The 16,239-nt window shown below is 31.9% G+C and overlaps 1 protein-coding gene across 7 annotated transcripts; it reads left to right on the top strand.

Annotated features, from left to right (window-relative positions):
- The first annotated feature begins 1,678 nt into the window (after positions 1 to 1,678).
- LOC131165004 (pentatricopeptide repeat-containing protein At3g53170) lies at positions 1,679 to 11,993 on the top strand. 7 transcript variants are annotated; one of them, XR_009139384.1, is made up of 4 exons: positions 1,679 to 2,193; positions 3,497 to 4,592; positions 6,564 to 6,680; positions 6,912 to 7,128. XR_009139384.1 is itself a non-coding variant. In XM_058122606.1 (3 exons), exons 1-3 carry the CDS (start codon positions 1,855 to 1,857, stop codon positions 6,587 to 6,589), a joined length of 1,461 nt encoding a protein of 486 aa, XP_057978589.1. In that variant the 5' UTR covers positions 1,696 to 1,854; the 3' UTR covers positions 6,590 to 7,128. The 7 variants fall into 7 exon arrangements, 2 of the variants coding, with proteins under 2 accessions (XP_057978589.1, XP_057978588.1); XR_009139386.1 differs by having other exon boundaries at positions 6,769 to 7,128; XR_009139385.1 differs by lacking the exon at positions 6,912 to 7,128 and adding an exon at positions 11,685 to 11,993 and having other exon boundaries at positions 1,714 to 2,193.
- The last annotated feature ends 4,246 nt before the right edge of the window (positions 11,994 to 16,239 follow it).

Below are 16,239 nucleotides of genomic sequence, written 5' to 3'. Positions count from 1 at the left end.
AGAAGCACCATGGGTGCACCACATGTTGATGGCCAGAGTGCATTGGTCTATCTGTTTTGTTCTTCTGTTTTTCATCGTTGGTGTAGTTTTCTCTTATATACAATAAAAATTAACTATCTCATCATAATTTAGTTGTGCTTTATGCTATTTTAATTTATGTTTATTAACCACCAACAAAATTTTGGAGGAAAAAATCTAGCTATTGATGCCACGAGCATTCAACAGAGACGTAGAATCATATACATAGGTGCGATGCGTATACTATCTTCGATTTATTAAATTTCACCGAGATTTACATTGCATGAGAGTTCCAAATTGATTTTGGAAACACAAAATACTACCATATCTAATTGTTTTGAGAGATGCAAGTAGCTAGATGGCTTGGGGTTTTAAAACCAAAATTCACGAGGTAGATTTTTATCCATTTCTTTTTCTTCTCCCACATTTATTTTCAAGTTGGTGGTCCTATTTTTTTCTCCTTAATAACATCCTTTTTACAAATTTCAATATATATATATATATATGTATGTATGTATGTATGCATGTATACATATAAATGCATTTCCTTATAATTTTATGCCAAATGATTTTATTATTTAGCCCAAAAACTGTTCTTTATATTTCTTTACAAATTACTTTGCCTATCAAACTTTGTTTTCAATATTTTTGTTCAATAATTAGTTTCATTCTTAATTGTGCTAAACTATTTCTTTACGTTGGATGGAGAAAAGAGGAAGAGGGGATCACGTGCATCATACGTGCACTGCACTAGTAAGTATAAATATACAAAGGGTCTATTTGGTTCAAGGATTTTTCTTAAGAAATGAAAAATAAGAATGAAATTGGCTTTTCATTATATTTTCTTTTCATATTAAATCATTTTTAAAATATAAATTTGTTTTAATATGATAGTGTAAGGAAAAATTAAATGTTAATTCCATGTGAAATTAAAATTTTATTTGATATGATAATAATTTTTTTTTAATTTTCATTCGTACTTTTGTCGATAACAAAACATTAAAAAAATGAATTCTTCAAGAAAAAATTTCAACTTTTTTCAAGTTTCAAACGAGATCAAAAAATATTTTCAATAATATTTTTATTTATTTACTTTGACCCTCCCAAACTTCTATTTTTGGATTTGCCACTGATGTCATGTCGTGATTTTATTCAATTCAAATGCTACCATGCATATCTGTGACCAAATGTGAATAAAAAATAGAGGAGACTCATTAAAATGTAAGTCCAAAACACACAGATCATCATGTAATTAGAACATAATCATCATTTGGCTTGTTGAATTAGTAGTTTAGAACTACTTAAATTTTTTTATTTTTGAATATTATGGCCAAATTCTAATAGGATATGTAATTTATATTTTTCCTAAGCTTCTCATTTTTATACAAAAACAATTATATTTTATTTTTATTGTTATATGCTTGTTGACATTTTTTATGTAGAGATAATTCCGAAAATTCAAAAAATAAAATAATTTTCTTAAAGTAATGGAATTGGGCTGGGCCACATATGAGCCCTGTCCGTAATCAAAGGAAGGTGAATGGGAAATGCTATTTGCAACGGAAGTCCCATGAGGGAAATTCTATCAGTGCAATAAGTGGGCCTGGGCCCAAATTAAGGTCTATGCTGCGATCAGGCCCAAAAATTCAGCCCAACGAATGCATATTCAAAAAATATCCGGCATGGCATCCAAAATCCAATTCAAACGTACGTATTCTCCGCCACCGGCGCAATGGAGCTCCAAGGGGCTAATATGCGCCTCTCGTCGTCTAGATCGGACCACTAGAGTCTGAGATGCATTCTTCTGTGCCTTCCGACTTCAATCGGCGCCGGTGAATGGAGCCTCAGCTTGTTGACGCTGCTAAACTGCGGCTGTCATCCTCCTTCTCCATAACGCCCACTACCTGTTTGGTAAAATTCCCCACTGAACCACCAGACGCACCCAAGCCCATTTTTCTGTCGGTGAAAGCAGCAAAATGGAGCCCCGAAACTTACCCAGATGGGCTCCTGAAAAAGCCCGAGAAGAACCTCTCCGGGATCCTCAGGACCGAGGCTGCCATTAGCAACATTGAGAGAAAAGCTAATTCAAACAAGTACAATAGTCTGTGGCCCAAAGCTGTTTTGGAGGCTCTGGATGAAGCAATAAGAGGGAACGAGTGGGAGTCTGCTCTTAAGGTTGGTGAATTTTTTAAAATGTTTTATATTGGTTAATTTAACTCTTCTCACTGTGATATATATATATTTAAAAAATATTCTAATGTTGCAATTTTATTCCAATGACCACGTCAAGTTTGCCCGCGAATTACAAAATTTAAAAATGTATTGTCCGCTTTAGCCTAGCTGGTGTCTCACAGTTTTGTTGGCGTCCAAATTATCTGTGTAAGCCCAAGTCTATAGCACACATTCAATATGGGACTGTAACATAGTTTCTTGTCCCATCTTGGACTCTCTTGTCAGAGTGGTCCATACTTCTGTGTAGGGCTTATCTACATGATAGTACTCTTGAGGTGGGTTTGATATCATATGCAACGGTTTTGGTCCAACTCCGATGAGGTATTGTTTATTTTAGCCCATAAACCTTAAAGGTTTGTCCTATAAAGTGTGTAAACCATCCAAGATATATTAAAAAATTGAGTGACCAATAGAGGTTTTAACTTTATTTTCTTGTTTAGTGTCATTTCGTTGTAGTACAGTGTTTTATGTTATCGTTTTTGTTGTTTCCATTTTCAAGTATTGATTTGTATTGTATTGGTTGGTTTCCACTTTTGTAAAAAGGTGATGTATGGAGGCTTTCTAATAACTGGTCAAGGTGTTACCAAATGCGTTTCATATATTCAGCTTTCAACATTAGCAAATGTAATAGGTAGTCAATTTTTAAAAGTGGAAACAGAGAGAGGAACAGTGCAAGCCAAAACATTCCAAACACCTTGTTGTGATGTTTATCATGCATTTTGGAAGTACCTTATTTTATTTCCTTATGTTTAGCTGTTAGTTGGTTGACCTATTATATGGCAAGCCATTCGCACACATGCAGATTGATGTGGACAGAAACAAATATGGAACTTTACCCTTTGGACAATTAGATTGTTTAGTTTTAGCAGGTAGAATTTGAACTTAGGGCCAAGAGCCACGTGGTAATCATGGTTTTGATATCTTGTTAAGTGGCCATGCTTTCTAAAAGCTTAATTTGTTATCCTGGGGGCCGACAATGTATATCAAGCCTTAACAAAATATACTTTTCTTTCAATAGATGATAAGCTTCATATATGATTTATGCATGATTTATTGCATCCAGCTATGTTTCTGAAAATAATTTTTCGGGGCTATCAGAAGTCATTCTTCCTCAAAAAATTTTCTGAACACCCCCAATCTCTTTTACATTTAATTTTTGAATTGGTCTTCTGGTGTTTTGAGTTGTCTCATTGTTTCTTACTGTATAGAAGTTGAGGAAATATATTTGATTAGTTTCTTTTGATAGATTTTTGGACTTCTTCGCAAGCAACGTTGGTATGAGCCGAGATGCCAAACCTACACAAAGCTCTTGATGATGCTAGGGAAGTGCAAGCAAGCTGAGCAAGCAAGCTTGCTTTTTGAGGTCATGCGTTTTGATGGGCTCAGTCCCACCCTTGATGTTTACACTGCACTTTTAAGTGCTTATGGCCTCAGTGGTTTCCTTGACAAAGCTTTTGGTGTCATTGATGATATGAAGTCAGTTTCTGACTGCAAACCTGATGTATATACGTATTCTGTCCTTATTAACTGCTGTATTAAAAACTATCGCTGCGATCTAATTGATCGCGTTCTTGCTGATATGGCCTATGTGGGAGTTGAGTGCAGCACCATAACATACAATACAATAATTGATGGATATGGCAAGGCTGAAATGTTTGAATCGATGGAGAGCTCATTGATGGATATGATTGAGAGTGGTGCATGCCTTCCAGATGTTTTCACATTAAATTCATTTATATGGGCTTATGGGAATAGTAGGCAGATTGAGAAAATGGAGAAGTGGTATGATGAATTTCTGCGCATGGGCATTACACCAGACATCAAAACATTTAATATCCTTATAAGATCATATGGAAAAGTGAGAATGTTTGATAAAATGGTTGCTGTTATGGAGTTTATGGAAAAAAGGTACCTCTCCCCAACGGTTGTTACTTTTAATACAGTTATTGAGATGTTTGGAAAGGCTGGAAAAATAGAGAAGATGGAGAAAATCTTCAAAAAAATGAAGCATGAAGGAATGAAGCCCAACTCCATAACATACTGCTCTCTTGTCAGTGCTTACAGTAAAGATGGTAATTTAAATATGGTTGACTCAATTTTGAGGCAAGTGGGGAATTCTGATGTTGTCCTGGATACACCGTTTTTCAATTCTGTCATCAGCGCCTATGGTCAAGCTGGTGACCTAGAACAAATGAATGAGGCATTTTTGTCTATGAAGGGGAGAAAATGCAAGCCTGATGATATTACCTTTGCCACCATGATCCAAGCCTACAATGCCCGAGGCATGGTTGAGGCTGCTCGAGATTTGGAGATTATGATGAACTTGCAAAAGGAAAAGTCAGGTATCTTGCTATGCCTTTCTGCCTTTTCAAAACTGTATACTTTTGCTTGTCAATAAAGATATCTTGTATGTCAGTTTTTATTATTTGTTCTCTTCTACTTGGCTAGGCGTTAATATAGATTATATAGTTTTCTCAATGATCAGGGTGTTCTTTGTGTGTTTCGTTAGGTGGTTTGAAATGCTTTTGGAGGTTGTAATCAATATTTTAGTAGTTTAAGCATCTAACATTCCTTAGAATTTGGCAAATGCTAAAATGTAATTTTTTCGAAGTGTTTGGTGAAAGTTTAACTTTTGCAATTGGTAGTTGTCAAAAACCAAATGTTGGCGGCTCTAGAATTTAGAGTCTGTTTGGATCATGAATTTTGCTTGGGAAAAGAAAAGGAAAGGAAAATAAGGAGGGAACTCATTTTCCCTTGTATTTTATTTCGTTATTAAATACTCAAAAAAATGAAAGTTTATTTTAATATGACTAAAAATTAGGAAAAAGTAAATATAATGATGTGTGAAATCAAAATTTCATTTATAGGTTTGATATATATTTTATTTTCTTTCTCACTTTCCTTGATATTTTCCTTTCCTTTCCTTGCATTTTCTCGGTTTGAAACGGAGCCTTAGGGAATTATGAAAATGAAAATTAGAAACCAATATTGAAAAATAGAAACAGAAGTTAGAACCTAAAAACTAGCAAATGAGGTTAATATTTCCTAAAATAAAAAAAATTAAAACCTAATGGAGCTCATGTTAATTTTTGCCGTTGAATCCAATAACAATTAAAAAATTATTTTTAAGATAGTAAAATACAAAATAATATAAATTAGAAAATATCATAATAAAAATAAAAAATGAAAATAATTATTTAATTTAATTATTGTATTTTTAAACTCACTTTTTAGTGCTTTAGAAACAATCCTATTGTACATGACAATTAAAAAACAGTAAAATGAAATATTTAATCAAAAGAAGTCAACTATGGAGTCTGGATATTAAACTACTGCACTAGATTTGAAAACCTGAGGGCTTGTTTAGTAGCATTTCTATTTTTTGTTTCTATTGTCGTACAGTGACAAAATAAATTAAGAAAACACGTTTGTTTATTTTGCCAAATTTTTGTTGTCAGTTTTTAACTGTTCCCAAAAAGAACTGAAAGCCAAATTGTATGGTTTAGAGTTGTTTTAGCTACTCGTTCTCACTATATTCTAATGTCTAGAATTCACTTTTGTGGATTAAATCATTCATTTTGTGCAAAATTTTTGATTAAGATTAAAATAAAACAACATGTGAATTTAAAATACAATGAAAAAAATAAAAACCTATACTTTCTAAATATTTGAAAAAATCATAGCTTTTCAATTGTCATTTACAACAGGATTATTTTTGAAACACTAAAAAGTAAAATTTGAAATATACTAATTATGTCAAATAATTGTCTCTGAGTTTTGAAATATCATAATTAAGTAAAATAATAATGATTGATTCATATTCTTTACTATATTTTCTAATTTTTGCATTTTATTATTTTAACCATGTTTTTTAATTGTTATTTGATTCAAGGACAAAAATGAACTCAAATTCAACTAGGTGTTTAATCAGTTTTGGTTTTGTAAATGCTAATGGCTGTTAGCTTTCAATATTAACTACTTTCTAGTGTTCATTTCTGATTTTCAATTCCATTATTTTGAATAGTGATACCATATGTCCCACAGTTTTTGGAAAAATTGGCCACAAAAAAGAGTAAACTAGCAACAAAAACAAATGCATTTCTTTACCATACGACGACGAAACAACAATAGAAACTGCAGCAACAACCACCAGCTGCAACTACAATACCAAAGAGTATTGGTTTTGAACTCAAATACTATCTTTATTAAAAATTTCAGTATCGTTTAGCTTTAACAAATGATTTTGGTGCTGTACATTAAACCTGGCTACAACATAGCACATTACTGTTTTTGCTTTTTAACTTTGTACCCAGGAACAAAGCGGATTGGATGCTATTAAGATTGATTAGTCTGTAAATGCAACATTCGGAAAATATGGAATTCTAATCTCCAATACAATCAGACAGGGAAGAATAATTTCTCTGCAGCAGGTAACCTCACACCTCCGCACCATTCTTTTTTTACCATTTTCAACTCATATTGCATATTTCTTCCTTATCTTTTCAAAATCCTGTGAAGCATACTCCTACAAATTCAAATTCAGAAATCATGCAAGTCATTTGGACTTGGGGTGTTCTTGAGTTCATCCTAATCCTCCCCAGTTGAAGTGGTAATTGATGCTACTGAATTCTTGTTTCTCTTTTTTGTGCACATTGTGTTAGATGCTTAATGGGTAAGCACTGCCACCTTAACCACTTCTCCAACATCGAAACCTAGGTTATGCTGCATCAAAACCCAAACTTTCTTTGTATTTTCTTTTTTATCTTTTTTCCTTTTGAATTTTGCATTAAAATCCGGTTATGTATCTTTAATATGTCTGTATAAAGTACAGAATATCATTAGATTGAAAAGAAAAATGTGAATCTCTGTTGTGACGAATATGCAGAAATTTTGGGGATGGGTGCATTTAGAGCAGTTTAGCTGAAGTGGTAAGCCCTAGTTTGTGTTGATGAACATGTAAAATGGTGAAAGGGAAGGTGTTTTTGGAGAGTGCAACTGTTGACAACAATGGCACTTTCGTGATTTTCTATGGTTGGTGCTTGGTACTCACATGATCATTTGTGGACCAAAAACTTTGTTGCTAGCAGGAGTACATCCCATGACAATCTTTGCAAGGGTTGCCTCTTTCACAGTGAGATTACCTCTGGAAAGGCTTTCAATCTACAAGAGACACCCAAGTGACTTAAGGATTTGACAGCATTTCAATCTTACGAGGTTACAATCCTAAATAGGACGAAATGGTGGACAACGATATAGCTGACTTCACTTACGTCGTGTTTGGTTTGCGGAATGAAACAAGATAGGAAAAGAAAGGAATGAAAATTTGAATGGTGATCAGACAAATTTAAGTAATAAATTCGATTCGATTCGATTCCATTTAATTCCTTTTCATTTCTACATACCAAACATGTAGTTAATGGAACTTGAGGCTTTCTTTTTCGATTTCGTTTTTCTTTGTTTTGTTTTGTTGTTTGTTTGCTTTTATTTTTTGAAGCTGAGCTCTTTACAAAGGGTAGTAGCAGGTTGGCATCAGGATGTGTTTGTGTCATGGGTCTAGGGTTTTGTATTAACATGGGGATTAGCATGTGGGCCGAGGTTTGGGCCTTAGGAGATGGGCTCATGAATGCTTATGATCCAAGAATCTCTGAACTCAATAATTAGGGCTTCATTGTGGGCCATATGACTAGTGTGTCAAAGGTAGAGCCTTTGATTAGTGGGGGCAACAATTTCATATCTTAAGATTTACTTTTAGAAAAAACATTTTTTATTTTTATATGCTATCATATTACCAATTTATCCATAATTGTATTAAAAAATTTAAAATAAATTTTGTGATAAAAATATGTTGATTGAAAATTATGCAAAATAAATATGCATTTCAAATATTTTTACTTTAAAAAATTCAAAAACAATTTGATAGATACATCTGTAAATTGTCCTCGAAATATTTTTTCATACTTTGAAACTATTTATAATCAACTCATTTTTCTTGACCATCGGGTACAATTTAATGTATATGATGACAAGACAATCATTTACCCGACCGTTTTTTGATTACTTATTTATTTTTCAATTCATAAGTCATAAGATCAACTCAAGAAAGTTCCAATGAGCAAACTTTGCAAGATGAAATGATTTATTTTTTTTGTCAATAGAGAAAAGCATGAAAATTTTAAATATTTAAATTTGTCTCATAATATTGACTTGAAGAGGTTAAATTTTAATTATTTGTCAAACACTCATCATATGTACGATATGTAAATTAAAGAATTTTTATCATTTCAGTGGAAAAATTGGCCACACTGAAAGGTGAAGCTTTTTTGCTTCTCTAGATAAGGCCCTCTACTTTGTTTAATGCCAGCCCATACTTTGAATTTTACCTTTCTATTTTTTAAACCCTTAGAAAACAACATAATTTTTAAGTATTTATTTTTGGACTCACAAAACAAATTTGAACAAGGACAAAATTTGGAACCTTATTTAGCTTTATATATATATATCACATGTGGAATAAAACGAAATAGGAAAACATTTACTGTCATGGGCCCGTGATATCAGGGGTTTGCATAATCGGAGCAAAGAGAGTAAGAGAAAGTGGGGTCTCCCTACTATTACCATTCTACTATTGTAATATGGGCTTTTATCTGTTCTTAATGAAATTTATTTTCCTTATTTTACAAAAAAGTAAAAAATAAAAAATAACATTTATGACTCAAATGTTGGTCTTTAAGTGTTTGAACACGGTTGAGGTGGCTAGGGGTTAATCTTACCTATAAAACAAAGCAAGAAAGAGTAGCCGAAAATGAGGTTTTTGAAAAACTCTTTGATTCTTAAGTTAATAATGGGAGAGTGCTAATACAATGGAGATGGTGATTGAATACGTCATGACTTATGTTTATCCATAAATAGTAAGTTGTCGATCATGGGGCGGTTTCTGCTTAGTGGGGTTGACTACAGGGAATGATGTAGGGAAGGTAGAAGGTAGGTGTAAAGTTTGTGTCCCTAGGACATGTTCCACTAAGTCAAGGGTGTGGCTTACCCGCGTTTCGATGGTGGATGAAACTTCTCTAATATTTTTATTGGACCACGTGACTTAATGTTACAGGCTAGTCGGAATATCCTCTATCAATCTTTTTTCAAAAGGAAAAGGGAACACAAGTAAATAGAGAGGTTAGCGAGGTGTCTCAACAGTAGATTTGAGTAAATTTGGATGAGTCACGTGTGCAAAAACCCTTTTATGAGTTGAAAATTATAGCTCTAGTTAATGTCTAAAATAGATAATATGGCCTAATGGTCTAAAGTAAAAAAGTGGCCTATATGGTTGCTTAGGCTTGAGCGAGCTATGGTCAATTATTGACCATTAGTAATTTAAAAAAAAATACTAAACGAAGGTATATAAAGTGTGAGTCCTACTTGTAATTTAAGATTTTTAAATGTTAAATGTTTAAATTCAAAATGATAAAGATGATTGGTTGTTAAAGGAGTGAATGGATGCTCCCCACCTAGGTAGACACATCCCTTTCCCAATAGGAGAGAATTATGTGAGAAGGGAATGCTTTTTCATTCATGGATTATGAATTATATTAGAAAAAACATAAAGAATATCAAAAGTTTAAAACTTTTTTTAAAAGGAAAATGTTTATCTATTAAAATTATTCTTATATTGTAGGCGGAGTGGTTTGCGTGGATATATGTTTGTTCTTAAAAGGACATAGAAATTATTTTCGAAAGGAACCGAGATGATGTCACGAAGCAATGCCAAAAAAAGGATATAAGTTTTGAAAAAGAAAATGCTTGGTCCCTAGGGTTTAGGGGCGGGTTTATAAAAACCTTTGCTTGCCCACTAAGCTTTATATATATATATGAAATGTAGACAAAGTGATTTTTGTGGGCATATGCCTCTTCTTAAAAAGAAAGTATAATGAGTTCAGAAGATAATATTTCAAAAAATATAAATAGAATTATGTCACAAAGGGAATAGAGAATGTTAAAAAAGAGTATGCTTTTGATTAGAAAAATATTAGTAAGTAGGCATTAGGGAGGCCTAAGCAACTTTTTTAGGGCTGGGAATAGGGTTGTAACATGGATTAGGTGAGTTAAATAATATAAAAATATCGAACCAAACCAAATAGAATGGTTTGTTTTAGCTTTTTTTTTTGAATATATATATAAGTATTTAATTAAGTCATAAATTACAATTGGGTTTAATTCTAGTTTTTCCAATTCATAGAACCGAGTAAAATAAAAACTTAGCAAAACCAAATCAAATTAAACTAAAATCGTCATTACTTGTTTTGAGAAGTAGTAAAGTTTTGGATTGAATGCTAGATCATCCTAAGTTTCAACACAAAATGATCACGATTTATCTCAAACGTGATTTCATTTTGATGATATAATATGTGTTGCATGAATTAACTAAAAATTAATAGACAATGAAAAATCATTGTATTACCTATCTTAACCTAATAACTATAGAAAACAAGTCTTTTTACCCCGTCTAGTTAGAAGCATGATATGCCTTGAAAAAATTGGTTTTCCTAATTTAAGAGTCTAATGTGTTGTTTTGACTTCGTTTTGTTTTGTTATGTTTCGCTTTTATTTATTTGTAGCTTATTTTGTTGGAATCACGGTATTCCTCCACCATAAGTGAAGGGTTTTCTAATCAAGAAAGGAAAGGAGGTGCCGCACTCTTTTACCAAAAAAAAAAAAAAAAAAACCATAGAAAACGAGTCACCTTGAGTTTACAATACATTGTTTTCTAAACAATTAATTAGTTTTTTTTAGGCTAAAAATGCATATAACGACTTAAATTAACTTTTAATTTGGCCCATTTGTTGAACTTGAACTTGTAATTTTGCTGAACACAAGGTTTGGTTTGATTGTTTTGCCCAAGAATCGAACCAAACTAAATAGGAGAACTTTAGTTTGGTTCGACTCAAAAGCTTGTTTGGGTATGCTCTACTTTCAATTTTGTGGAACCGAAATAATTTGATCTGACTTTTAATTTGTCCTTCAAACAAAGCCAAATCAAGTCATTTGTAACCCTAACTTGGAAGAACCTAAATAGATGAACTTTTTAGACTATAATTATATTTGAAAACATAAATTTTTAGTATGAGCTCAAAAGGGCTTGAGCTATAGCATGACTTTAGCACATTAAAAGCATGGTAGTATCGAGTTCAAGGCTCGAAATTAAAGATCACCAACCTAAAATCCGCGCCCATCACCTTTTAACATACTCATCAATTTTCGGAACTACACCAGAAAATAAGTCCATAATGCTCATAAAAAATGCCACCGCCACCGCCAGGCCGGCACCACCACGACCCCTGGCGGTGATTTCTTGATCACACAATCTGGCGCAAAATCTTTAGCTTGATCTTCCACATTCCAAAAAAATGGAGATCTGTAATATGAGAGTTTTTGGTCTGCAGATTTCAAAAGTGGGGAGTAGTGACGCGTTCTGGAAAATCATTTGCATTGAGCCCACAAAGTCTGACTCTTGAGACCTTTGGTGGAAAATAATGCAATGGCTGATAATGGCTCCTTTTCCAAAATGGGTTTTGCTGTCAAAATTTTTTTAGGCTTCACCTTGTATTGTATGTATGTATTTTCTTTTTTATAAAATATGTATATGTATTTAATGATTTCGAAACAACTTTGATTATAAAGTTACATTCTTATGTAATGACATGTTTATGTAACTATTCGTACGAATAGAACTAGAATACCGTTGATAATTATTTTCTAGAATTCTTTGTTAGTACAATCGTCAAAATGATATTTTAAGTATAAAAATAGTGTTGCCAAGGGGAAAAATGATAACAATGTGTCAATAACTATTCAAAACAAAGTACAATTAGTGCTGTTGTTATACTAATGATACTAAAAAATTATTTATCGAGACAATCATTAAAATCGTATTTTTAAGTAGTTAAAAATTTAGAACAGTATTATGTATTCGAAAGAAAAAATGACAAAGATAAATTTAGAGTGATATTGCAATTGATATTATATCTGTGTACTAAAGCATTATGAGTCAAAGGTGTTTGGTATTAAGTACGAAATGCTTAGGAGAATGAATTGATTATGTAACATAGTACTTTTGAACTCTCTCTCTCTCACTCAAAATAATATTATATATTTTTTTTATAAAAAAGTCTTACAAGTAAAAAATGTTATCGTATTCAAGATACTAGGGTTGGCATCATTAAAAAAAATGCGAAGGAGGATGAGATAATTTGATTGCGTAATATATCACTTTTGTGTGCCTGTATATATATATATATATATATATATATATATATATATATATATATATATATATATATATATATAGAGAGAGAGAGAGAGGAGAGAGAGAGAGAGAGAGAGAGAGAGAGAGAGAGAGAGAGAGAGAGAGAGAGGGGGGGGTTCTATGACAAAATAAATTAAAGGTCCTATTTTTTTCCCTTTAATTAATTTGTTTAAGTTCAAATGCACATGATTTTGCTTCCAAATAGAATCCACTTTTAAATACAAAATTACCCTATACAAAAGAAAGACTATTTTGAGAATCAAAAGGTTTAGGGTTTGAAATAAGATAAACCCTTTAAAATTAAAATACTTATATCTCAGAAGAAATGCTATTTTTTCTTCTCAGATTTTAAACCCAAAGTTTTTAAATTTTTTGTAAACAAAAAACATCAAAGAATGTCTCATTATCTACTTGTTGGGTCTCATACATTCTTAGTAATGAAAATTCAAATAGACAGCAATGACGTACCCGATATATATGTATTGACAAACTGAAAAAACACCTTAAAACAACTCGGATAGGCATAAGAAATGCTTTAAGAGGGAGAGATGATTCAATTATGTTGTTTATCACCTTTTAACTAATTTATATAATGCATATATATATATATATATTAATTATTGACAATTATGAAGAAATATTTATAGATAAAATCATAAAAATATAATATTTTTTTAAGCAATTAAAATTTTAAATAGGATTATTATCTTTTTTGCACAAAAGTCATATAAGTGAAGGTGTTAGTTATAGAGAAGGTAGAGTTAGTATTAGTGATGAAATGCTTATGAGGAGGAGAGAATTTGATTGTGTAGTGTTTTCCATTTGAACTCTATTTGTATGAGAGAGAGAGAGAGAGAGAGAGAGAGAGAGAGAGAGAGAGAGAGAGAGAGAGAGAGAGAGAGATCCATTAGTCAAAATAAATTAAACTAAAGGCCTTCTTTCCCCACTCCCACCCCCTTAAATTATTTTGTTTCAATTCAAATGCACATGATTTTGTTTCCAATTTGAACCAACTCTTTAAAAATGAAATTACCCATAATACCCTATTAGAAGAAAGGTTATTTTGAAAATCACAAGATTAGGGTTTAGCCTCTATAAGTAAAATTATCCATATAACCCTTCCTTTATTTTGGTCTTCTCAAATTTTAAACCAAAGGTCTTTAATTTTTGTAAAGACAAGGAAATAGAAACACCAATTAACGAGCATCTATATTAATTTAGGTAAAACTTTGCGTTGTGCCCCGTATTAGGCACCGATTACATTCCTATCATCCATGCACATATTGGCTCGAGGCACCCTAGAATTTCTTTGAATATAGTGACTGAAAAAACAAAAGAGCAACTAAAACAATTGCGATCCATGCAACCAGAAAAAAAAAAAAAAAAAAACAAACAAAAAACTAAATCAGTAGAAGAAAATCATGAGTTTGGTAGAAATAAGACAATTTCTCAGTCAAACACGCCAAAATTTCAAAGAAATAGGTATAATTTATAGTTGGATTTTGACGACAGTGGCCAATCTAAAGCATTAGGAGGAAGAAGCTTCTGATGAGGTAAAGGAAAGTCCTGAGCTGTGACAATAACTTGGTTGAAGCAATCATGGGATTGGACTGGTGGCAGCACAGCCCCATTCATGCAGGATCATCATTTTGCAAAAGAAAATGAGAGACCCAGTTGGCCATTACCTTTCTAATTTCCAATCCCATTACCCATTTGTTAGGGCAGGGAGGAGACCTACAGGAAGGGAGGCTAGCTAGGGTCAATTCAAAGGGGAGATAATGATTTGTGAACTGGTTTGGGTCTGAATTTGGGGAAAATTTTTTTTGTGGTATCTCTGTCACATATGCAGCCGCAAAATTGAACCAAAACCGAAGCAAACTAGTGATTGTGGTCGTCTCTTGACATGACATGAAAGTGGCTGGTTCAAGGCCCAAAGAAGTGCCAATTTTGTGGGATATTGCAGAGATGTGTGGGTGTGTGAGTCATGCAGGAGTAGTTCTTTAAGGGTTTAGGTCAAATTTAGGACAGTTACATTACATGCCTCTTTTGGGTAGTAATGGTCTTGTCATATGATATGTGATGTGATTTACACCCAACAGCGTGAACACTAACCCTGTAGCGATGGTCACTCTGGTATGATATCTGATGTGATTTACACCCAAAAGAGCAAATACTAACCCTATATTTGAAGAGGTTCAGAATTTGAATTTGTATTAGATTTGAATAAAATGTAATATAAAATTTTATTAAAATTCGTCCAAAGTCACTTAAATCAAAGTCTAAGGACCAAAATTCATTCATCTAGTTCAAAACAAAGTTTCAAGTGATGAGATTTTTGTAAGCAGAGCTACTAATAGCGTTAAAATGGACGAAGTTGTTTGTAAATATTCATAGTTTAGTTTGCTGATGAGTCATTTCAGTTTGTGTTTGAATATATATAGACGAACAATTTCTGTGTCATGAATTTGAAACCAATTAAGTAGAACTACTAATGGTTTGGTTTGACAATGAGTCATTTTATTGAGTTTTCGAGTATATACTAACAATTTTCATGCATTAAAACTCATTTGATAAATGATAAACTAGTCAAACATGACTTTAGAGTTGTATACAAGATAAGGTGAGCCGAACATTATTATGTTCAAGTTTTGCTCATTAAATTTTTAATGAAGGCTATAATCAAGTTTAAACCAAATTTGAATATATACGAAGATATATTACATAAAATTAAAAATAAACATTTAAATTGCGCAATCAAGGAATTAAAAGAGATTTATTTTATTACTATTTCTTATTCTATTTATGGTTTGTTTGGATCAAGAATTTTACTTGAGAAAATGAAATGACAGGAAAATAAGGAAGAAACTCATTTTCTCTTATATTTTCCTTCTATATTAAATTCTATTAAAAATGAAAGTTTGCTTTTATATAATTAAAAAATAATAAAAACTGAATATTAATGATGTGTAAAATCAAAATTTTATTCATGAATTTGATATATTTTTTTATTTTCTTTCTTACTTTCCTCAACAACTAAACATGAAAACATGGTTTTCTTGATATTTTTCTTTCCTTTTCTTAATATTTTTTGAATTCCAAACGAGACCTTAGAGACGATAATTTAAAATTTGTGTGTATGCTCACGTGCAACCTTCGATAGAGACAAAAAAAGGCTTACGCGGTTTTATAGATGAAATCATAATTAGCAACAATGAGGTTGCCTTTGGTGGTTAGGTTTGTTTGGGAAAAAGAAAGATGCTATTATTAAGCATTTGTGTATTAGGTTTTTTTTAATCATTTTGGTAGGCTAAAGTTGTTTTTTTTTTTTTGTAAAAATATTTATGTCTTTAAATGCTCAAGCAACATAATACAATTTTGCATTTTTGTGGAATTCAAAATTTAGATTTGAAATTAAGAGGAATTCAAAAATTTTAATATAATTACACATTTTATCTTCTTTAAATAATCAAATTTGGGATTTATTACTGGAATTTTTTTGGCCACTATGAAAAATTTCATTTTCCTCGTAGCTTGTCTTATTTTTAGTCCAAGAGTTGGGAAATTTTCTATTCTAGGGAAAATATTTTATTTTACTGAACTGATAGAAGAACCAAACAGATCCTTAATTGAGTTATGGTTAAATTAGGTTTAAATTGTGATTAGTAGTTCAAAAGTTTTGACTGATCTTAAGC

Source organism: Malania oleifera, chromosome 9, assembly GCF_029873635.1.
Source record: "Malania oleifera isolate guangnan ecotype guangnan chromosome 9, ASM2987363v1, whole genome shotgun sequence".
In the NCBI taxonomy this organism is placed as follows: Eukaryota; Viridiplantae; Streptophyta; class Magnoliopsida; order Santalales; family Ximeniaceae; genus Malania; species Malania oleifera.
Note: the sequence above shows the minus strand (reverse complement) of the source record. Positions and strands in the feature narration are given on the sequence as shown.

Bases quoted from the DNA above. Each gene is read 5' to 3' on its own strand.
- LOC131165004 (XM_058122605.1), top strand. From the start codon at position 1,855: ATGGAGCCTCAGCTTGTTGACGCTGCTAAACTGCGGCTGTCATCCTCC. The intron at 2,194-3,496 runs GTTGGTGAATTT...TTCTTTTGATAG, and splicing joins AGTGGGAGTCTGCTCTTAAG to ATTTTTGGACTTCTTCGCAA.